General features: G+C 43.7%; 1 protein-coding gene across 1 annotated transcript in view; it reads right to left on the bottom strand.

Moving 5' to 3' along the window:
* Nucleotides 1-1,127: 1,127 nt before the first annotated feature.
* AP4E1 (adaptor related protein complex 4 subunit epsilon 1) overlaps nt 1,128-24,137 on the bottom strand; it is a 65,005-nt gene continuing 41,995 nt past the window's right edge. Inside the window, 5 exon segments of the mRNA XM_029574863.1 lie at nt 1,128-1,863; nt 2,343-2,500; nt 11,682-11,866; nt 18,324-18,866; nt 21,478-21,736. Coding sequence (XP_029430723.1) covers nt 1,703-1,863; nt 2,343-2,500; nt 11,682-11,866; nt 18,324-18,866; nt 21,478-21,736 — 1,306 coding nt within the window. The 3' untranslated portion in view covers nt 1,128-1,702.

Genomic DNA, 24,137 nt, shown 5'->3' with positions numbered 1-24,137 from the left:
TCAGTCCTTGAACTATGGTTGATCCAGGAGCTGATGCCACAGAAGGTGGGAGGAAACCTTTACTGAATTGTGAAAGAGGAAGCTGAACTCCACCTTGGTTTCCTGTGATACCAAAAATCTGGAGGCCTCATTCAGAGAGGAAGAACATCTCTGCTGCCCAGCCTCACAGCAAGGCTTCAGGGGTCTTACTCAACAGCCCTTCCAGGCATGTAACTGCTACACTCTCAGCACATCTAGCCATATCTATAACAGTAGGAAGCTTCATGATCCGGACCCAAGAAGTAGTAGCAGAATGGATGTCTGATGGACATACAGCACTCACAAATGCAGGCTTTTAACCTTCTAACCACAGGCTTCTTGGCCTTGGATTTCTACGTATTCTTTCTTTTTAGAAATGAAAAGTCCTGTTGAGGGGTTGCTGAAGCAGCGATAGAGCTAAAACATTAATTGCAAATGCACCTCAAGGCAGAAAGCAAGGCCAATAACAAGGTCAAAAGGGAAAACAATCTAAGAGAGATCGGGACCACATCAACGCAATAGCTCAGACGAAGAAAGACTCTGGCTCAATGGGCAGCACAGAAGGAAAAGAACTGCCTTGCTTGATCAGTACGACTTTTACTGTGCTCTTACAGCTGGGGTCTGTGTCGGCGCTGTCGGGTGACATCACTTATGCATTATAGCCGATTCATGCTTGTTGACAAAATGTTCAGAGGGTCAGTTCTGCATATGGAAACTGATAAAAGATGTACAAAACACCCTGCAAAACCTTTCCACAATCCTTAAACCTGGTCCTCGGGGCTGCTAGTTTTTCAAATGACTAATACCACTTATGTGTTCCTCTTACATCTGTTATTCGATATATACTACTATTCGTTTGTTCCTTCACTCTTTACCTTCTTCTATCCTCCAAGTTCTAGTAACCCTCATTTACATTGTAACCTACCTCCCCTCTTAAACGTTTTAAGTTAATGTTAATTCACCTTTGTTCGATGTGAACCGATGTGATATGACTTGCGTCATGAATGTCAGTATAGAAAAGAACTAAATAAATGATCACACAATGGTCTAAACAGATGCTGCTGTACTACCATTTTGAGAGTTAAAGATGTCCAAAGCTTCCATGCTACTCTCTTGAACTAAATACATATTTATTGAAAGAGACTGTACAAAATACTAAAGTTTACCCAGTAACTGATAAGTGTCTGTATTTGTACAACAATGGAGATGCAGAGCTTGAAAAGAAATGGCAGAACCAGTCTCAAGGAAACTGTACACATGCATATAAGATCTGTCATAAAATAATTTCAGTAGTCATCAGTTACACCAATGAGCAATTTGTTGCAGCTTATACAAAAATTAGTTTGCAAAAATAGAAAAATAAGTTCAGTACTTGTACAACTGACTAATAAAATCACTTTTGATCTAAACATTTATTTATGTACAGTATTAATACTCCCCTACGTCATTTTTCTTTCCGGGTTTAGAAAATGCCAACAGAACACAGCAATTTTCAGAACGAACACTCAAAAAATAAAACCCGTTACAAGAAGAACTTCCAGGTAAAAACCAAAGTAACCAATCACTTCGGACTAGAAGTACCAACCCCAGCAAATGTTTTGGGGTAAGGAATTCAGGTACTGCATATACTGTAAAAGTGTAAACATTCCCTTGCAATACTGAAGCAGAGCAGGCAGAGCTGTGGTTAGGATTCTTCCATCTCCCTTTGACACTGATACAGCAAACAGTCCGGTAGTGCAGAGCAAGGTGATCGGAACCAAAGAGCCAACATTCCTGTATGGATACGGCAGTGCAGCACAGCAGGCAGAGAGGGAAGCAACTGGCAAGCCACTATTCCTTCGTCTCCTTAAAAAGATGTAACATCACAGTCAAGGCACACTGCAAACAGCAAACATGGTTTCAACCTGCCAGGGAAGGAATTCCTGGATCTGCTACTTTGCTATCAACTTACTATTCATTTGGTTTTGACCCAGTAGTCTGACTGCTCTTTTGGGCCTCCAGCTCAATTGGAACTACCTAGGGATGGGTTTTTTTCACCCTATTTTATATCCTCTCCCAACTTACTTTAATCCAGTCATTGCAGTCCTTGGCTGGGACCAATGCACTAGGGCTCCTTCCAAAACCTTGCAAAGGCCCTAAATCCACAGGGGTTGTGAACTGCCTCTATGGCATCCCACTCCTGGTCAACCCACTGGGCAGAAGACAAAGCCAGGTCTCTCTGCATGGCAATGAGCAACCCGGCCACTGTGGCACCAGGACAGAACCTCTGCATACTTTGTCAGTGGAACATGACCATACTTTATTATGTTACACATTTGGCTTACCTATAATGTCCACAATGTGAAGTCTTAGTTTTTGTTGTAAAGCATTTAATGTCACAGTCAGAGATTCCTGAGTATTTGGCAATTTTATGTTTTGCCTGACATCATTAGAAAACGAAAGCCAAAGTTTCCCAAAGTCTTCAGTAGTAATTCGCAATGGCCTAAATATAATAAAAGAAATATATCTGCATTTAAACTATATAAAACGTATTTATCAGATCTCTGTGCATAATAGCAGACAACAGGAACAATGTACAATTCACACAATAAGCATAATAGCAACTTTGTGCTCCCTTTTAATCTCCATGCCCTCATCCATTACGGCTGAGGTGCACAATACAGGCTTTGCAAGGACTATCAAAGAGGAAAAACACTTAAGAGACCCCCATGGCTGGAAAGGCTTGAAGAAAGCATTCACAGCCCCCTGTAGGGTGAGTGAGCTGAAAAGCAAAAGATCTGGCATCTTCTGGCTCAAGAGAGAGACATAAGAGACACTTTGTAGTGTGCTGCTTCTATTTACTTAGATTTGATTTCTTCTCTCTGTCTATAACTCAAAGATAGAACTAGAAATGGCTCAATACAAATACAATATTAAATAGAATAAAAACCCACCTATACAACAGAAAAGAAAAAAAACAGCAAGTATGACCCCCATGCTCTTACTAATACAGGTTTGTTCAAACAGCCATGCCTTTAATTGCTTGCAGAATAATAGATCATTGTTTTCCAGCCAAAGCTCAAGATTAGCACTATTCCAGAGATGGGGGAGCATAACAGCTAAATGCCCTCATCTAAATGATCAACAGTTTAGCGGAGCACAGCAAAGGGGTAGCTAACAATGTTTTCTGGGATGAACTAAGGTTTGTGCTCGGTACATATGGCTGCACTAGATTCTCCAAGGCATCGTTGCTTTGGAAGCAGTGAAACACAATGACCAAGACCTTGAACTTTAAACAAAACCCAACAGTCAGTCAGTACAGCTCCTTTTAAATAAAGGATAACACAATTGTTAGACCTGGCACTCGTCAAAGCCCTAGCTGCCATAGTTAACCTATCAAAAGGTGTTCTCTAAGGACAGCAAGATGTCAGTCCTCACACATGGGCAACATCATTCGATGGAGCCCAGCACGGAAAAATTATATCAAAGTTTCTACAACTCTGACTGTGCCTCACTGGTCATGTTCATGCCATTATACCACAGGAGGTCTCTTCTGTCTTATAATTTAGCAATGAAGAAACAATTTGGAGAAACCAACTCCAAGAGAAGATGGGCAGGTTTCGTGAGAGCTGACATCCTGCTGTCCTTCGGAGAACACCTAGGTAAGCAATTCTGCTTTCTTAGAGGTCAAGCAGGATGGCAGTCCTCACATATAGGGAATCCCTAGCTTCAGGCTACCTCCAACAAAAAAATGGGAAACAATAGAAGTAGCCTGGAACAGAAATAACAGGCCTAGGAGGTAAAAGAGTTGGATTCTACACCTCAAACAAATTCTGAAGGCCAGACTGGCCAAACCTACTGTCACATCAGCCATCTCTGTCCAAACAGTAGTGAAATGTGAACAAGTGAAGAGAACTCAGTGTCACTGCCTTGCAGATCTCCTCCAGGTAAGCCATTAACTCTGCCATGGATCCAATCGAGTGAGTCTTGACATAATCATCAGATTCAGGCCAGCCAATCAGAAATAGTCTGTTCGGCAACAGTGCGCACCAGCTTATTTGCATCAAAAGAAACAAGAAGTTGGATGGACTTTAAGGGCTTCTACCTGAAGTGGACTGAACAAGGCTCTTTTGCAGTCCCAAATGTGCAACGCTTGTTTACCCTGGTGGACAGTGGCCTGGGGAAAATTGTTGGAAGGACAATTATAACTAGTTATAATAGAATTCTGACATCACCTTAAGAATGATATAACAGTATAAGATGGATAAGTTACTAGAGCCTGAAGCTCACTGGCACACATCACCTTAAGAATGATATAACAGTATAAGATGGATAAGTTACTAGAGCCTGAAGCTCACTGACCCTATGTGCCAAAGTAGATGCCATCACAAGCACAACCTTACAGGTCAGGTACAGGAATGCAGTAACTCAAAAGGAGCTTTCATTAGCTGGGACAAAACAATGTTGAGGTCCCAAGACATAGTAGGAGGGCTGATGGAAGGCTTCAAATGAAGCAGACTCCACATAAACCCTACAGCTAAAGGCTGTACAGAGATGAGTTTATCTTCTACAGGGTGACGGTAAGTGCCAGCTACACTAAGATGGACCCTAATAGAGTTAGTCTTGAGACCAGACACAGACAAGTGTAAAAAGTAATCAAGCAGTTTTTGTATGAAGCTGGAGAAAGGATCTAGGGCCTTCTGCTCACACCACATAGCAAACTTCTTTCACTTAAATCCATAGGATTTTTTAGTGGAATCCTCTCTTGAAGCTAAAAGAATCCAAGACACTCAAACAAATCAAGGGGTTGCATTATCAACCTCTCAACATCCAAATAGTGAGTGATGATGCAAACTGCTTTCATCCTTCAGTGATGAGATCTAGGGAAAAGCCCAGACTGATTGGTTTCCCGATGGACATCTTCCGCAGGAGCAGCCAAAAGAGTGCTATGAGAATCACGGTGCCCCTGTCCTCTATGACCTTCAACATTTTCACTACTAGGAGTATCAGAAGTGTACAGTACACCCTTGCCCCAGTGCAGGGAAAAAGCATCTAAGGCAGTGGTTCTCAACCCTGTCCTGGGGACCCCCGCAGCCAGTCGGGTTTTCATGATATCCACAATGAATATGCATGAAAGAAAAATTGCATACACTGCCTCCATAACATGCAAATTTTCTCTCATGGATATTCATTGTGGATATCATGAAAACCCGACTGGCTGGGGGGTCCCCAGGACAGGGTTGAGAACCACTGATCTAAGGCTTGTTTTCCATGCACCCTCTGTCTGGAGCAGAAGAGTAGAGTGTCCGTGCCCAGATCCACCACAGTTGTTTCCCGGCTGCGGAAGATCTATTTTGCTACCCATTGGTCCAGGGACCACTCATGTGGTTGCAAGGACCAACTCAGTCTGTCTGCTAGCACATTATCTACTCCAGCTAGGTAAATGGCTCCGAGTCATTCCTTGAGAGATGGCCCAGCCCCATAGCTGGACAGTCTCCTGACACAGAAAGTACAAATCTGTACTTCCCTGCTTGTTGGTGTAATACTGGTTTGTCCATCTGGATAAGGATAACTTTGTTGGCTAACTGATCTCTGAAAGCCTTTAGAGCGTACCAAATTGCCCGGAGCTCCATGAAGTTTATTTGATGCAACTTTTCCTGGGTAAACCACAAACCCTGGGTGCAGAGCCCATCTACATGAGCTCCCCAACACAGAGTGGACAATTCCGTTGTAAGGACAATTTGAATCAAAAGAATTTAGAAGGGGATTTCTCTGACCTCCTCTAGAATTATCCTGCCACAAGGACGGAAAGTCCTTATGTGAATGAGTGATCGGGATGCTGTCCTGAAGATCTTGAGTGGCCTGTAGCCACTGGGCACTTCTTATGTAAAGATGTGCCATGGGAGTTACATGCACTGTTAATGTCATGAGACCCAACAGCCTCAACAGGTTCAATGCTGATGTCTGTTTGCTCATTTGAATCTCCTCTGCTGCAGCCAAGGTGGGAGCACTTTGTTGTAGAAGGAAGGCTTTTGCCTACGTCGTGTCTAGAAGAGCTCCAGAAAAAAACTCTCATTGAGGAATTGAGCTAAAATGAGACTTAGGGTAGTTGATAACGAAGCCTACTAGCTGTAACACCCTGATGGTCATGCGCTTTGATTCTTCAGCTCCTGCTCGAGATGGGCTCTTAAACCATGGATAGACATATCGACACCCCCCCCCCCCACACACACACACACACCAGTTTGCATAAGTGCACCATCACCACAGCCAAGCATCTTGTAAAGACACATGGGACAGACACTAGCCCAAATGTCAGAAACTTGATACTGGAGAGGATAGTTTCCCACAACGAATCATAGATATTTCCTGTGGCCAGGGAAAATCTCAGAGTATAAGCATCCATTAGACTGAGAGCGCATAGCCAGTTCCCTCTTTGAAGAAAAGGAATTAAAGTGCCCTGGGAAACCATCTTGAACTTTTCTCATTTTATAAATTTGTTCAAGTCCCTCAGGTCTAGGTTGGAATGGAGTCCCCATGCTTTCTTTGTAATTAAGAACTACTTTGAGTAGAATCCCTGCCCTCTCTGCCTTCATGGAACAGGCGCAACTACTCTGTCCTTCAAGGAGGAGAAGTCCATAAAAAGCAATTCCTGATGCAGCGACTGACCCCAGTTGAGATCTGGGAGCTGATTTGGTAGAGAAGCCAAAGGTTTAATATGTACCCTCTTTTGATGATGCTAAGAACCCACACATCTAAGGTGTGCCATCGGTTTATGTAAAACCGTAGCCTCCTCCCCAAACAAAAGATCCTCTGGCATATGTACTGGGATTCTGGCTATATTCTCTGCAGTCCAGTCATAACTCCATCTGAAGTGTTGACTGGGTTGCGGTTTGGGGCTTAGGTACCCTCTGCTGCCTCAGACAGGTAACAAGGGTTCTGCTGCAGATGGGTCAGAGGAAGCGGAGAACAGCACCTCCTCGGGTTGAAGAAGTGCCTCCTGTGCCTTTGCCTCGGGATACCTCCTGGAGGAGGCTGGGTCCAGCATGCCCATGGAGAGCTACTGGAGTGTTGTACAATAATGCTTGATCTGTACGACCACATCCTTGACCCTATTGCTGAAGAGATTTTCTCATGGCAGATCAGCAAGTCTTTCCTGTACTTTCAAACAGAGATCTGAGGCTCACATCCAGGCGCGTCTACATGCCCCTATCCTTACAGAAGACTATCAATGCCATTTCGAAAACATCAAAGGTCAAACGGACCATGTGTTTTCCCGAACTCACCCCTTTTGTCCATCAGTGGCTGGAGGACTTCTTATTCTTTTGAGGAAGCTACTCGCCCATCTCCTGCACCTGCTTCAGAATGTATGTACTGGCCAATAAAGAGCTGGTAGGATGCTCTGTGTGAAATGAGCATAGCAACCTGAAAAGCTTTTCTTTCAATAAAATCCCACTCCAGGGATACAGAGGAGTGAGTCCTAGATTACTTAGCCTTTTTTGAGAACCACAAACTTTGTGGCAGCTGCTACTTGTTGAATTCAAGAGCTTCTGGATATGAAATACACAGTGTCCCTGATGGGAGCTACAGAGAGGGTGGACACAGTGTACCCCTCATCTGAACCTCCTGAAGGATCTTGTGAACTGGGACTGCCACAATCTGCTTAGGAGGCTCCATGAACTGGAGGATGTCCAGCATCTTGGTTCTGGACTCCACATCCATTTGTAAAGTAAATGGAATGGCTTCCACCATTTTCCTTACAAAGTCTGTGGAGAGGTACTTCGGTGGAGATTTCACACTCTCTGGTGGAGGAGAAGGGTCAGAGAGAGGACATGTAGACACCTCCTCTTCAGAGATGACTGCAGAATCATAGTCGCACAGCAATGAATACTGAGAGTCCAACTCACTCCAGGCTGCTGGTGAGGGCTTTTTCGGTGCTTTGTCCTTCGATGTCTCGGGGAAGATCCCATTCCAGAGGAGCTGGAGATTAGCAGCAGGCTGGCAGCCACTGACCTCAATGTCCCTCTGGGCATTAGTGACAGAACAGGCACAGGTATCGGTGCTGATATATTGCCGGCGAGCACCTAGATGGAATCAAGCAGCAGCTTGAGGATAGTCAGTGCCTGCCTTGGTGCCCTACAGTGCCTTCTCCAAAGCTTGCTGGATCTTTTTATCCAACTCCTCCTCAAAAATTGCTGATGCCAACACCAACTGGGAAGTAGGTCCACATCCTCTTCAGAACAGAAAGGTGGAGCGGTGGCGGACACAAGGACTGGTGGAGGGTGTCACAAATCCCCAGCATGTCTGGAGAATGAGCTCTCTTTGCCATAGGACAGCTTAAAGGGGTTCTCAATATGCATCATCGCACAACGATGGAGACAGATGCCAATGCTTCTTCAGCTTCCCTCGAAGTTCAGCCTTAGATCTCCTCAATGCCTGAGTCGAGGAGGTAGAATTTGCCCACTTCTTTGATGGTCTACTTCTGGGTTCCCTATTGGCTGACAGCATTGAGGGAACCAACAGTGCACCTGCCTCCTATGCTAATGCCACTTCTTCCATTGGTGCAGCTCTTCCAATGTCCAAAGAGTCTATCCATGAGTTCCAAACAGACCAGTGTCTTTTTTGGGTCATGGCTGCTCACTCGCAGCACTCATGGGCATAATACAATACCCCTAAGCAAAGGTCACATCTTATGAGGATCCATGATAGACATGGTCCTTTTGCATCAGGGACATCGCTGGAACCTGCTAGACATGTTGGACCAGAATAAAAGGACTGCAAAATTGAACGACAGGTCTTTGGGCACTGAAGAGCCTCATCACCAGAGGGGAATGACTGCAAAAGGAAATTTAGAAAAATGCTGAAAAACCTTAACTAGGGAAGGTTATGAGGAAAAAGACCACAGGACCCCACACTGAAACATAGAAATGACGGCAGAAAAAGACCAATCGGCCCATCCAGTCTGCCCAGCAAGCTCCCATACTTATTTACCCATACTTAGCTAGAAGACCTCCGGAATTCTGTTGCAGCCGTTTATCTCCTTTATTTACTCTTCTCCATCAGGGTCTCTCTTCTTTTTGGCCACCGCTTCCTGTGTTTGAGCTCCCAGTTCCTGCATTGGTCGTGGTTAGGATCCCTGCTGCTTGCAAGATCTCTTCTGCTTCTGGAATCTTACACACCCTAGATGTCACATCATTTATTGTAAAACTGAGTCCAAAAGGGAAGAGCCATCGGTAGCACAAATCTTTGGTGCAAAGCACACTTACAATGTCCCAGAATCCCCTCCTCTTCTTTATGGTGGAGTGGGCCAGATCTTGAAGTATCTCGATCTTGTGTCCTTCCCATGTTAGACTGTCCACCTTCCGTGCAGCTCTTGCCACCTTTTCTTTCACTGAAAAGTGATGAAAGCAGGCCACTATATCGTGTGGCTGATTGCTGTGTGATACTCCTAAGGCTCTGTGAGCTCTCTCAAGCACCACCTCCTGAACAGACTCAGTTCCTTCCTCAGAGGCTAGTAGCTGAGCACAAATGCCCTGCAAAACTGTCCGAGAATTCTTCTCCCTCAGAGACTCCCCAAAAACGTAGGTTGACCCGACGGGCCCGATTTTCCATGTCCTCTAACTGCAAGGCTAAGTTTTCCTGTGTGTCCTGTAGCCTCCCCTGCTCCTCTCGAATCCTGCCAACCTCCACCTGCTGTTCTTCTAGGCCTGTCTCTGTCTCCTCTACACACCGCCCTAGGTTCCTCAGCTCACCCTTCACATCCTCCAGCAGCTCTCCGATTTCCTTGCGGTAAGCGGCCATGTCCCCTCTGAGTTCCCGGAACCAATTCTGGAATTCTGATCTCGTCAGGATATATCATCCGAAGGCTCAGTTGCCGCACCGCTTGGGATATTCTCGCTACCTGGCCCGGGCACCATTTTGTCCTCTGACCCAAGCGCTGCCGCAGAGGTGAAGGAAAACAGATTTAAATCAGGTTTTTTCTTGGATGTCGCCATTCCGCAGATATCGCACGTCCTCCGGTGCTGTTTTCGCTGCTTTTGCGCCAGCCGAAGCTCCGATGTAGGGGGAACTTTTTGGGCGGGAGCGCGAGCTGATCTTCTAGTCAGCCATCTTGGCGGGTGACATCACCGCTCTCCTACCCATACTTATCTGTTTCACCGACCACCAAGTTCAGGGCCCTTTTTGGTAACTGTTTGATTCAAATTTCCTGCCACCCCCTGCCACTGATGCAGAGAGTAATGTTGGAGTTGCATCAAAGGTGAGCATAAGGCTTAATGGTTACAGGTAGTAACTGCTGCATCAAGCAAGTTACCTCGATGCTTGTTTACCCAGACTGCAGATACATGCCTTGTTGGATGTTGTCTGAATGTAAATCCTCTTTTCCACATTTCTCCCTGCCGTTGAAGCCCACGATGAATGATCCTGCTGCTGGGCAGAGAAAAAACTCAAAAAAAAAAAAAAGGCCCAGAACATGAGAATGAGGCTACATACGCCACGACTGAAGGGATTCATAGAAAAAGAGAGACTGATGGGACCCCGCATGTACATGTGGTATAATGGCATGCGTGACCATGTCCAGTGACACACAAAGTTCAGAGGTGACAACATATCGAGCTCCACCAGATGATTTTACCCCTGTGTGAGGGGTGCCATCCTGCTTGTCCTCATAGAATGCAGGAGCTACAACTATTTTAAACATAAAAGAAGATTACCTTGATAAAGACTTCTGTAACTGTTTAAATGGCTTGTTACTGTCGAATGAATAATATTAGCCAATTATATGGGCAAAGTTAGCAGATATGATGTCAATAGAAAAACACATTATGTACTGCCACTGAAACCTAGTTGTACATGGACAGCTGAAAGTCCAAATGGACCCCCGGACTATTTGCAGCATCTTTAAGAACTAAGTCACAACCCGACACAGAAGTGAGTAGGGAAAGTGGTCACAGCAGTACCTGAACTGATACACTAAGGCAGGATGAAAGCAAAGACAGAAAAACCCTTAAGGTCCTCAAATGATGCCACAAAGAGGCAATCAGTTCATGCAACCATCCTTACCAATCAAGTACCATACACAATCATGCAGATTCTAATCTACACAATTAGAGTCAGAGGTACAGGAAGAAAAGTAGTGGTTGAGAAGCAGCAGACAGATATGAATTAAGAGTAATGAAAATCAAAGCATCAAGGGGCCGATATTCAGTCACGGAGCAGCTAGTTAAATTAGCCAGATATAGCTATCTGGCTATAAAGGGGATATTCACTGGTGTGGCTATCTAAATGTTAGCTGGATAAGTATATCCAGTCATATTTACACCAGCCCTACGGCACAACCAGAGTTAGCCGCTTAACATGTGGCTAACTCTGCTCCGCCCAGAAATGCCTCCTGCCTGCCCCTGGAACATTAGGAGTCTAAAATTCTAGCCACATAAGTCAATATGTGGCTAGAATTTAGCCAAATATGACTTTGAATATAGCCAGGTAGTCATTTAGGCGGATAACTTTTCAGTTATCCATCTAAATGGCTTTTGTATATCAACCTCCAAAGGTTCAGTTCTATTTCTTGTGACTTTAGGGGACTAAATTATTTGAGTTTTCCTGTGCTGTCACTAAAAGTGCTGCCGACTGAATATATCACTTCTGTATTATTTCTTGTCATAATAGGAGCAGCAGTACTGTACCTGATGAAATCGGACAGAACTAAAGTCAATGAAAATTCAAGCTGCAAAGTTACATCTGCCTCCACGTGATAATCGACATGGCCAGAGAGCACTCCTTGCGTACAGGGTTTTTCCATCTGTACCCAGCCCTGGCAGCTTGCTACACTTTGTGCTGCTATTACCGGGAAGTGGCAGTCAACAGAGACCTGTAAAGCAAGAAAAAAAATACCAGAAGTAGAAAGCACACTATTCAGACTTCCAGGTTTTCAGAAATCATCACTGATAAATCTGAAAAGAAAGTCCCCATGCAAAACTACTTTCCTGAGAGTTTAAACAATACAGTATATTTAAAATTATGCATTATTCAAGATGACCACATAACAGTTCTGCTAGACTTTGGTTACAGAACAGAATCATATTGCTAACTTTTAAAGGGACCTGTAAACATACAAAAGGATTATTTTTACCCATTCTGAAGCCTAGCGAAAAGTGCCCATCATTGCTTGGGCAATCTGATCTATAAATAGCTTGTGTGTGGATGACGCTGCCTATCAGGCCGATACAGTAAAAAATGCGGGAGAGCCGGCGCTCCATGTTGAGTGCCGGCTCTCCCAATGCACACCCAGACACCTCTCCTGGGCATGCAATTCAGTATTTAAATGAAGTGGTGCACTAATAAGGAAGCGCTAGGGACAATAGCGCATCCCTAGCACCTCCTTATTAGCGGCAGAGGCGGCTGTCAGCAGGTCCGACAACAGACGCTCTATTTTACTAGCGTCTGTTTCCAAACCCGCAGACAGCCACGACTTAGGAAAACAGACGCCGGTAAAATCGAGTGTCCATTTTGCCAACCGCTGACCGGCGAGCAGATTGTTTTTTTAATTTTGGTTCCTCCAACTTAATATCGCTAGGATATTAAGTCTGAGAGTGTACAGAAAAGCAGTTTTTTGGCCAAGCGCACCTTACTGTATCTGCCTGTACGTGGTTACATCTATAGATAGATATAGGTAAGACAGATAATACAATTTAATCTCTCAGCATAAGAAGAGAGTTTGGAAGCCAATATTCATTAGCTCATGTTTGAATGTTTCATGTGAAACAATGAATGTCTATCCAATGAATGGATTGGATGTCTGTTTATTTTGTCTGTATTTTATGTCTTTTTTATGAATGTATTGATACTGTAAGTCACCTAGAGCCCAGCACCAGGTGACAAATAAATAAAAAATAGCACTTCTAACACCATGTCCGAACAAACCCAGCAGGGGTTCAGTTCCACCATGACCTGAAAATCCACCACAAAGGCACGGTCAGTTAAATGTTAAACTGTGCGCTGGACTTTCAGGGCAATTTTAAAGCACGGCTTATTACATCAGCCCCTAACTTGTGCTCTAGATTTCAATTTCATCAGCTTTAAAATTGTCCAAATTAAAAATCATCTTTTTGAAGTAACTTTTCAGCCTAGCCAATTGAAATTCAGTTATATTTAAATGCAAAATCCTTGCTGCCATATCCAGTCTGCAGACTTTGAAAGTGAAATTGACATTTCTCAAATGTAATTTTGGCCTCTGTAGTGGATTTTCAGGTCTTGGCGGGGCTAGGACCCCTATTAGGCTTGTTTGGACAGACTTGAAAATGTGCACACAAACCAGTTAAAATGGGCGTTCATCCTTTTGCATAGGCTGAGCACACATTTAGCTTGTAAAAGGAGAGTGATTTATGTGCAGACATTATGCTTTGTGAAGAAATCGTGTTTTATACACAGAAAATCCGATTTGCACACTGCACAGGACCCTTGCACCTCAAACTCCAGGTTCAGTGTCCTACACTAAAATTGGCCACAGAAACTTTACTCCATCTCTGATCAGGAGTTAAATTTTAAGCATTAACAAAACTATTTAAGCCAGCACACCTCTCTGAATTAGGGATTAGTAATTAATGCCTTATGCATCAGATTTCCATGTGACAGCATTATCCACTATGCAGAGTTTTAATGTACACATCTTTTGTTGCAAAACCTCTTGCATCAGGAATAAGGTATTCACATAAAAAATGTGTATACAACTGTGGATAAAGCTGTATGCTTGCTGAGCATGCCTTGTTAAAAAAAAAGATTTATAAGCTTACACGTTATTCAATTAAATTTCATTGGGCCCTTAGAATGGCAAATTTACCAATCAATAATTCAGTGATTGGATACATGCTATCACTGCAACTTTTTGAAAAGCTCAGTAAGGTCAGAGGGTAAATACACACATCCATGAAGAAAGCCACAAAACAAAGAAAATAACAGTTACAAAATCTCTCTGATTTGTGGGCATACATCACTATAGTTCCACACTACTCACTTGAATGGGTCACTGCTCTGATTCAAACAAATCAGAGAACATTCTTTTTCACTCAATGCACAATTAAGCACTGGAATTCGCTGAAGGAGGATGTTATTAGTGTAGCTGGGTTTAAAAAAGGTTTGGATAAGTTTGTGGAGAAGTCCATAAACTACTATTAATCAAGTTGACTTAGGGAATAGCCACTGCTAATTAACGGCATCAGTAGCATGGGATTTATTTACTGTTTGGGTTCGTGCTAATATGGCAACTTCTTTTGTTCTTATGTTTAACTTGAAACAAATATATTTAACAATATTTTATTGCAGTCTGAGGTGGTACAAGTCTCAACATTACCAACACTGAAATGTCTTAGCTGTTACTACTAAGAATTAAATAAATGTAAATGCAAGCACATAAAACAAACAATTGCTTAACTGGCATCCAACTGTTGCTTGAGCTGTTTAGGATCTTTGCTCCAACTTTTAGGTATTGAGGGGTAAGGGAAAATTGGTTCTTAACTGCTAATTTTTGTTCCTGTAATACCAGAGATCAGTCAAGTGGGTTTTGCATCCCTACCAACAGATGACGGCGAAGAACAAAAACTTTGAGGCACTGCCACATAATCGAGAATGCCACATGAAGTCCCTCAGTATTGACCTGTACACCCAAGCCAATATTAGATAGCATTCCCTATATCAGGGCAAACCAGAAAAACCCAGGGTTGGATACCCCTGAACTGGAGACCATCATAACTCCAGTACCAAAACAGTCCGTCAATGCTTGAACCAACAAAACAGAACAGTTTAATTGGTAAGAAACTCTGATATACAGGAAAATCAGTCTTTCAGCAGTAATACCGGGGTGGGTTTCGGGATTGATCTGTGGTATTACAGGAATGAAAATTAGCAGGTAATAACCAATTTTCCTTTCCTGAACATACCCAGATCAGTCCAGACAAATGGGATGTACCAAAGAAACTCTACACCGGGTGGGTACCCGAAAGACTCGCTCTCAACGCTTTCACCGAAAGTCGTATCCTCTTGCGTCCAAACATCCAAATCGGTAATGCTTGGTAAAAGTATGAAGCAAGGACCACACCATACCACAGCCCTACAGATCTCTTGGGGAAACACCAACTGTCATTCTGCCCAAGAGGCAGCCTGCACTCTAGTCGAATGAGCTTTAAGACCCATCGGAATGGCACGACCCTTACAAATATAGGCCGAACAAATAGCCTCTTTCCACCAATGAGCCAAAGTAGCTTGGGAAGCTCTCTCTCTCTCCTTTCTTTGCTCCACCGAACAGCACAAAGAGATGGTCAGATTGCAGAAAGGAATTAGTGACCTTCAAATAATGCAGAGTGCGACACACATCCAGAAGATGGAGATCTCTACCCTCCACAGAATCTCTAGACCATTCCAGGAAACCCAGTAATTCAACTGTCTGATTCACATGGAAGGCTGAAACCACTTTTGGCGAAAAGGAAGGCACCATATGCAAGGACACCCTGTAGTTATTAATACGCAAAAAAGGATCGCGACAAGAAAGAGCCTGAACATATCGCAACTAGAAAAAATGCCTTCAAGGAAGTTCGTCTAAAGGCTCAAAAGGTGCCTCACAGAGAACCCACAAGACTAAACTGAGGTTCCAATCTGGGCACATCTTCCAAACTGGAGGTTGTACATGCTTCACCCCCTTCAAGAATCGGACGACATCAGGATGGGAAGCCAAAGACTTGCCCTGCACTTTGCCCCTGAAACATCCCAAGGCAAAAACCTGGACATGGAGCAAACTACAGGCCAAGCCCTTGGATAAGCCCTGCTGTATTAAGAACAAAATATACAGAGCTGTCACGGACAAAGGATCCAACCACTGTTGTAGACACCAGGTCTCAAAAACCCTCCAAACCCCGATATACGCCATGGAAGTAGAAGGCAATCTAGTCTGGAGAAGGGTAGAAATTACTGGTTCCGAATATCCCTTCATGCGCAAGTGCCGCCTCTCAAAAGCCAAAGTCGCGAGACAGAAGTGATCCTCCCGATCCAAAAATATGGGCCCCTGCTGCAGCAATCCCGGCAGATGAGCCAGCCGAAGAGGTTCATCCACCGCCAGATACACCAGATCCGAGAACCATGGATGCAGCAGCCATTCCGGTGCCACCAGCACTATCCTTCTGCATCTCAGAGTCATCCAGATCCCTGGTGTCACCCTCCGCACAGCGCCATGTAACCCCAGGTGTTTAAGCACGTGCCCAGAACTGCCTGCTGAAGCCAGCCTAGGTCTTTTGGATGGCCCTGGTCTTCTATCTCTGGATCTCCTCTCTCCTGCAGCCTTTCTAACCAGAAAAGCCTCATGCATCAGCAGGACAAATTCAGGGGAAAACCTCTGTGGGCCTTCAATCTCCTGCTGAAGGAGCCTGGACTCCGAATCTGCTCCCTCCTCCTGATCATCCTCAGGTTCCTGCCCCGCAGGAGAGAGTGGGGGAGGGGAGTCAGCGGATTCCCGGCAGGAGTCCCCTGGCTGCAATCCCCCTTGGGAGCAGAAAAAGCAGAGACCCCCCACTTAATGCCTGCCGTAGTCCCTGCTGATCGGGAAGCCCCCCTGGCCTTTGGAGTCTTAAGGGAAGATTACTCCCCTCCCAAAGCACAACCTGTGCAGAGGGAGTGAGAATTCAAGTGGGTAGACCAGAGCCCGCAGGCCTTGCAAGCCTCCATGCGCAGTTTGTCTGCCATGAGGCCCGCGGTCATCACTCTGTCCTAGTGAACTGCCGCAAGGCGGGCCGCACCACATAATTGTCCTGCCAAGCCATGCGATGACACAGACAGCATTCAGGAAAACGGCAGCGGCCCAAATGCTGTGCGACAATCACGATGCTCAAAGGTTCCCCAGCCAGGGAGAACTAAAAATTCACACATGACCCCCTCTCGCTCCTCCCGCCTGTCGACCGTGATAGTTCCTGCTGGTCAACCGCCCCGGCACTGCACTACAGGCCGAATCTCCTGGCTCCCTCAAACTTGCTTCATCTTTTTTTTTTTTTTTAAACAAGCTTAAACCAAAGAGCAAAAATAAAAAGGGATACTTCCCTGAATAGAGCCAGTGGCAGACAGGAGGAGACTTCAGGATACCAAGAGTGAGCCAGTTCCCTGGCTATCAGAGGCAGCAAGCCACAACCAGTTCCCTGGCTATCAGAGGCAGCAAGCCACAACTGCCAGGGTTATCCAACCCCTTGGTCGTCTGGCTCAACCCAAGGGATGGCCCACAAAGGAACCTAGCACCTTGGGGAGTGACTCCAATCACCAAATCTCCAAGTCTCAACAATCAGAAATGCAGGTTTGCACCTCTGCCATCTGCTGGAGACAGAGTAATTCTGAGGGACTGCAGGTGGCACTCTTGGTTATGTAGCAGTGACTCAAAGTTTTTGCTCTCTGCCTCCATCTGCTGATAGGGATGCAAAACCCACTTGTCTGGCTTGATCTGGGTATGTTCAGGAATGGTGGGTTTGTAAATTATTTTATTGTAAATAATTTACTTGTATATAATACTTGTATATAATTTTTCATTGCTTATATTTAACCATGTTATTACGCTTATATATTTGTACTGTATTTTCCATTCGTTTTTTTCCCCCTTCTTCCCACCACCCAGTTCCCTTATCAGTTTCATTGTAAAGCCCTGTTGGCCAGTTTTATGTTACATGGAAACCGATGTGATGCTTGCTTAACGAATGTCGGTATACAAAAATTTTAAATAAATAAATAAATAAATTGGTATGTACAATCATACTATCTGAAGTCAACATGATTCCTGCCTTTAAGGTGTGCGGTGCATAGGTCCAGGTCAAGGGCCTTTTCTATAGCAGGACCCTACATTGGGGAATAGACTTCCCTCTTGAGATCAGGCAGGAGTTGAATGATGTGTCATTCCATAAGAGGGTCAAAGCATAGCTCTTTCCCATTGCTGAGAAGCGGTAGTATTGAGAAGAGTGGTGGTCTCTGGCTACTATGAATGGATATCCCTTTATGCTAGTACACAGGACAATTTTTTAGGAGGTTTGGCGACTGTTAGGGGTCAGCCTTGTACACACCTATGCCTTTTTGTGGTTTTTTTTATTTTGTTTGTTTTGTATATTTGCTGCTTATGTATGTTTTAAATACTTGTACACTGTCTTGGTTGATCTTTCAAATTCACAAAGGCATTTTAGAAGAACGTTTAAATAAATATAATTAACACCAAAGAATTGTATCAATCCCCTTTAACCATATGCTAAATGAAAGAAAACACAAAAGCAATGATGATTTAATAAATACATTTTTTATATAGCTAATCTACTCACCTTAAAAGCATCAGTATCTGCAAATATTAAGTTCACAGTGTTAAGTGCCGAGCTGCTCTTGTTAACAATAAACAAGGTAAGTAATAAACTGTCCTCTTTCCAGACTTTGCAAGAAGAGACACTTAAGGCATCATTCCCAGCAAGCTCCTGGATATCAGAATGAGGCTCTTCAGCCAGTTCCAAAGGTAAGGAAGGACTGCAGTGAATTTTATCGGCCGCAGGCATTTGTGGAGGTTGGAAAACTTCTAGACTATTACTAGAAAATAAAGAAAACTTTGTGTTGAGGCCAACAGCATTCAGGGACTTGGATCTTTCTAACGTTAGCCTAGGCTCCAAACACTCGGGAGAATTCAGCGAGGCTTTCCTGAGCGCCGGGTGCTGCATGGAATGACAGTTCTGCTCAGAATTACTATGGCTGGCATCAAGGACATGCCTGAATGATGAAGTACTAATGTTTAGAGCAGGGGATGCTTTGTCATTTTTCGTTTTATGCGATTTAGGGCTTTTTCTGAACTTCTGAGTAGAACACTCGGATTTTTCCATCTGCAAAATATTAAGGTGAAACAAACATGAATATTGCTAAGAAAAGACCTTGGTTCACTACAGATTTTAAATGTGCCTCCTTCAGTGCAGTGTTCTCATAGCCACATGGATCTCAGAGAAAATGGGATTCTTTGCAAACTGTGACAAACCAAGCTGTGGGGTCTCAATAACTCCGTAGATAATTCTTGTGCTAGTCTTACAAAAGGGATCACAAAATAGCAGAGAAGCGCCTTTAAAATTTGCTTTGGGGGTCCACCTGATGGCTCTGGGGTTGTGCTGTGCACGGCCATAGAGAGGAACCAGGGTTCTATTTCTGGATCGGCTAGGACCAGGAAGCAGAAGGATGGTGCAGAGGCAGTGTTCGCAGACCCTGGCAGGAAATAGTCCCAATCATTGTGCAACAGCAACACTCAGTGGTCGGATTTAGCATCCATGACTGCAGGTTTCTGGAACAGTACTGGTACATGGCTCCCTGCCAAGGGCTAAGGTGGGAGGGGATTTAAAATGAGGGAAGAAATCCCAGGCCTTGAAAAGGCCCATGATGCCGGATCCCAGCCCTGGTTCTGCTTCGAGTGAGAAGTCCAAAGCAGTATAAGGGAACTGAAGGGCCCCAAAAATTCTTCCTCTTTGAATTTCACACAGTAACAATGTTAAACTTGTGTTTTTTTTTGTAAGAGTTTAACTTGTAATCTGCATAACTAGCACAGCATAATATGGGGGGGGGAGCATTTTTCACAAGGTTATTTTACTTGGGTGGACAGCTCTGCTTGAAAATTGCCCCCTCAGAGTGGCTAGAAGTGTGCGTGGGATTTCACAGTGCACACACTTTTAGCTGGATTACAAAAGGGTGTTACAGGGGATGGGGAGGGGGAACAGGATGGATGCATTTTGCTTTTCAAAAAGGTCCATGCAACATTTTACCCTTGCCCCCAATTGGTCACCCGTGCAAATAGCAGGCGCAAAGTCTACCTCTTGTCAGGGTTTCATTTGTAGATAAAAAAGGAAATGAAACTGTGGAGTAGGGTGAGGGAGGAAGCAAGGGTGTGAACTCTCTCTCTCTCCCCAAACACATCCTCTCTTGCACACATACTGTCTATGCAATTACATTTTTCACACTCCATTTCTGCAGGGGAGCCACAGCTGATTTACACTGCCAACTGTGTCCTGCTTCATCAGAATCTGAGACAAAAAAAAAAGTGGCAGAACGCTAGTTCTTAGACATTATGTCAGAATATAAGGGGCTGAATTAACACAAGCTCAAAACATCAAGACCAGGGCTGAAGCCTGAATTATTGGCACCACTGCTCACATGTTTCAAACCTCTGTCTATTCTTTGCTCTGCAGTGTCCGCTTCAGGGAGCAGAGGGCCTGTTCTTTGCTCTGTCTGCTGCAGGCTCATCCTCTCTCCTCTTCTTCCCTGCAGGCTGCCTGGAAGGGAGGGGCTGGAGCAGGACACCCTGGCTGCTCTACCTTTTAAGTCTGCAAAGAAGTGGCTGAACTGCGTTCCAGGCCGTTCTCCCATAAATTAAGCCCCGACACTTGTACATGCACACTGGCAGCTACATTTTCAAAGAGCCACTTCCCAGATAGCTTCCCTCTGAAAGTTAGCCACAAAGGGCACGCATACCTTGCAGCTAGCCAGCCCTTTGAAAATTGCTCCGGATAGGCGCCTCTCAAGCTGCTGTATTCAGATTTTATATACACCAACATGCAGTTTGGATGCAAGTCAGTACAGCAGCGCTCTCCCCTTCCCCATCTGCCCAGATGCAGAATGATAGGAGCAGTTAAATGAGATCTCTCACAGACTTCAAACACTACCGTCAATCTTAGAAGGGAAATATTGTACAGAATATGGAAACGGTTGTTTTAACTGCCAAATTAATTATCTAATACAACATTTCTCCTTGCACTGCTTTAAATGATTTCCTTAAAAAAAAAAAAATGAAAGCTGCTGGTCTGTCCCAGCGACTCAGTGCTGCCAAGTTACCAAGCTGTGCTGTTCCCACATCATGTTCCAAGCTAAATTCAGCAGCTGGCCGAAGAGCGAGAGTGAGCATGAGCAGGTTCCCAGCACAGCTCCTAAAGGAATTCAGTAAACACCTCCTCCATTCACAATCGACTTTGAAAAATATTATTTGTCAGTCTTCTTCTGTATGACTGATGAAGATCAAGCAACTATAATTTTACATTTAGATGGTTGAGCCAGACAATTACATCAGAATTTGCAGAGTGTATCAACATGATATTGTCTTTATATTTGTGGATCAGGCATGGAGTCATCATATGTTCCATGGTCTGTTCAGGGTGGCCACAATTATACTCCAGAGAAGCTTTACATTTTCCATTTGTTCATCAGGTATCTGCATCTCACGTGGAAGATACAATTTAGAGTTACCCATAAAGTATGCAGAAGGTCAAAGGCAATGATCTTCTGCATTGGATTTTTCACAAGTTGTCTGTCAATTAACATCAAGCGAATCCCACTACTACTCAGAGGAATGCATTTATAGACGACGACATGTCCCTCAGTGCAATGAACTTGTTCTTGCACTGGAATGAAATCATTTAGTTTGATCCATGATACTGAAACACTAATTGCAATATAACTTACCAGACTGACAGCACTGCTGGACCCGAGTCCAATAAATAACGTGGAGGCGAGCTGCTGTTTTTCTCTCTCCTCCTCTGAGAGAGCAGGGCCAGGCTGATCGGCAGAAGGCAGCAGGGGATCGGCAGCATCTTCTGGGCGAATGCTGGTCTGTGGGAGAGGCTGCAGCTGGGCGGCACTTTCCACTCTGCTTTCCTTTTTCAGGAGATAGCCCTCTTTCCCCCACACTTTCTTCACACCCTCGGTCTTCAGGCGATTGGCCCTTTAAAACAGAAAAGAACATTTTGACTCTGGATGTGAAAATGCTTGGAAAAAATCTCAGTAGTGAATGGTGCCGCTCACAAAAGAAAGGCCTGAGCTGAGGCAGTGACTGGATGCCCCAGAGGCACTGATTCCAGGTGAGCACACACAAACCTGCACAGCCTCACCAGCATAACAAAGTGGAGCATTCTACAAGGGATGCAAGGTTTTCCAATAAAAGCTAAAATGAACAAAGAAACCAGAAGCATACTCCCTTCTTACCTTAAAACAGAACAAAATGGTTACCTAGTATAAGCTTAGCTGGTGTTGCTTGCAACAGCAGCATGGGAATGGGATTCTGTCATTTATTAAATAATATGCTGTACATCATCCATTGCCTCAGATACAAACTTACAGGCTGATGCAATAAGATGCACCTAGACTAGCACATGGTTTAACTTGCAGCTGGGCGCGCGTTTCAGGCATGCAATAATAGCGTCCGATGTAGCAAGGAGATTAGCGGACTAGAATGCACGCTTTAACAAACACGTACCAGATAGCGTCCATCACATTTAAATTCCATGTAAATGAAGGCATTAGCTATTATTGCCTGATACAGGAAAGTTCACCCAAAGGCTGAGTGACCAACACACATTTTTTTACGCTGGGAAATTAACTCCACCTCCGGAGCTGAAGTTAAGTTTACTTGCGGTCAAGGACTCATGAGAAATATAAAAAATGTGATCATAATTGTTGTGATAAATGTGTCCCTTGCAGGGTAGAGTTGTTTAGAGAGATTAATAAAATAATTAGTTATTTAGGGTTAAAACAAAAATTTAAAAAATGTATTTAGGGAGTAGTGGAGTAGAGCATGCTGATTAGCTAAAGGACATCTTAAAAAACATAGGCGATTGCTTTCCTTTTTGTAAACAAAAGGCATTGTAGATTTCCATAACTTCATGTAAACAATGCACAATTTAGATGTCCATGCACCCAATGCAATAAACGTTTGAGCACCAGAAATGCACATTTCTCCTTAGCGCACACTTTTTGCATGCCGCTCCACTTTCTCATTTAAATATTGCATCTGGCACACAGGGGATGTGGATGCGCTCACATTAAGGAAAACAGGTGCTCAATATGATACTCAATTACTGCATCAGCGTGTTGGACTGTTAAGCCTTCTGGGGACAGGAAATGCCTATTGTACCTGAACATAACTCACCAATGAAAAGGTATGAGCTAAATCTAAAAAATAAATGTAAAAGCATTATTTAACCAAATGTTCTGATCAGCACTAACTTCAGGAGCAACAAAGAGCAGTTACAAAAGGGAATATACGACATGAGTCAGCCCGGGTCCTGCAGCAACTGATAAACAGGCGATAGCACAGGATCACTATAGCATTAAATCAATTTGCTGTGACTGAATGCATCCCTATCAAAATATGTCTGCAGCCCTGCTCGTTCTATTTCTAACAAGATTTCCAACGCCTACGTAATTATTTCTGGTAATTGTTGTTTTCAATCTTGACCATGTTCTGAGCAGCTGCCTATGCATGAAATAAAAGAGTTTATTTAAACATGAACGACACAGAACACAGTAGTAATCATCACCAGGTGGTTATTGCCCTAATAAGTCACTGTACTATAACAAAAGACAAAACACAAAGGGATCAGATCATTTACAGTGCCTTGCAAAAGTCTTCATACCCCTATGTATTTTTCACATTCCATCTAAAAAAAAATACAAATCAATAAAGTAGAAGTTTGTTTCAGTGACCTACACAGCACACTACACTTCCATCGTGAAAGAACAATTACAGAAATATTCCAGAAGTAGGTTAAAAAAAAATTCTTGATTGCATAAGTCTTCACACCCTTAGTAATGGCAAATCCAGATTATCAAAACAAAACAAAACAAAGAGAGCTCAATTTGATTTCCACCCGAGCAATGTACTATTCCAAAAAGGAAACCATAAATACTTGTTTTTGACAAGCCACTCACAACTTGAAAACTAAAAACCAGTGAGGTACGTTGTCAGGCTTGCTGATGCGGCAAAAAGAAACTAAACAACAATAAAGAAGAAAATTATTTTTAGTTTTCAAGTTGTGAGTGGCTTGTCGTCAAAAACAAGTATTTATGGTTTCCTTTTTGGATTAATAATAATAAAATCCAAATTATCTCCAGTTCAAACAGTCCTTAACAATTAAAAAGCTGGAGAGTCCACCTGGGTCCAGTCACAGTAGCTGAGCTGATTCATATACTCCTGGATGAAAAATCAAGCTACAGTATGAAGTAAATCTGAAGCAAAAGTCAAAATATGCCGAACAAGGAACTTCTAAAGGAACTCCAGGATAATGTTATTCAAAAGATACAGATCAGAGAAAGCAATGAGAAAATATCAAAATGCATTTGAACAA

Source organism: Rhinatrema bivittatum, chromosome 13, assembly GCF_901001135.1.
Source record: "Rhinatrema bivittatum chromosome 13, aRhiBiv1.1, whole genome shotgun sequence".
Classification (NCBI taxonomy): domain Eukaryota; kingdom Metazoa; phylum Chordata; class Amphibia; order Gymnophiona; family Rhinatrematidae; genus Rhinatrema; species Rhinatrema bivittatum.
This window is presented reverse-complemented; position numbering and strand designations above follow the sequence as displayed.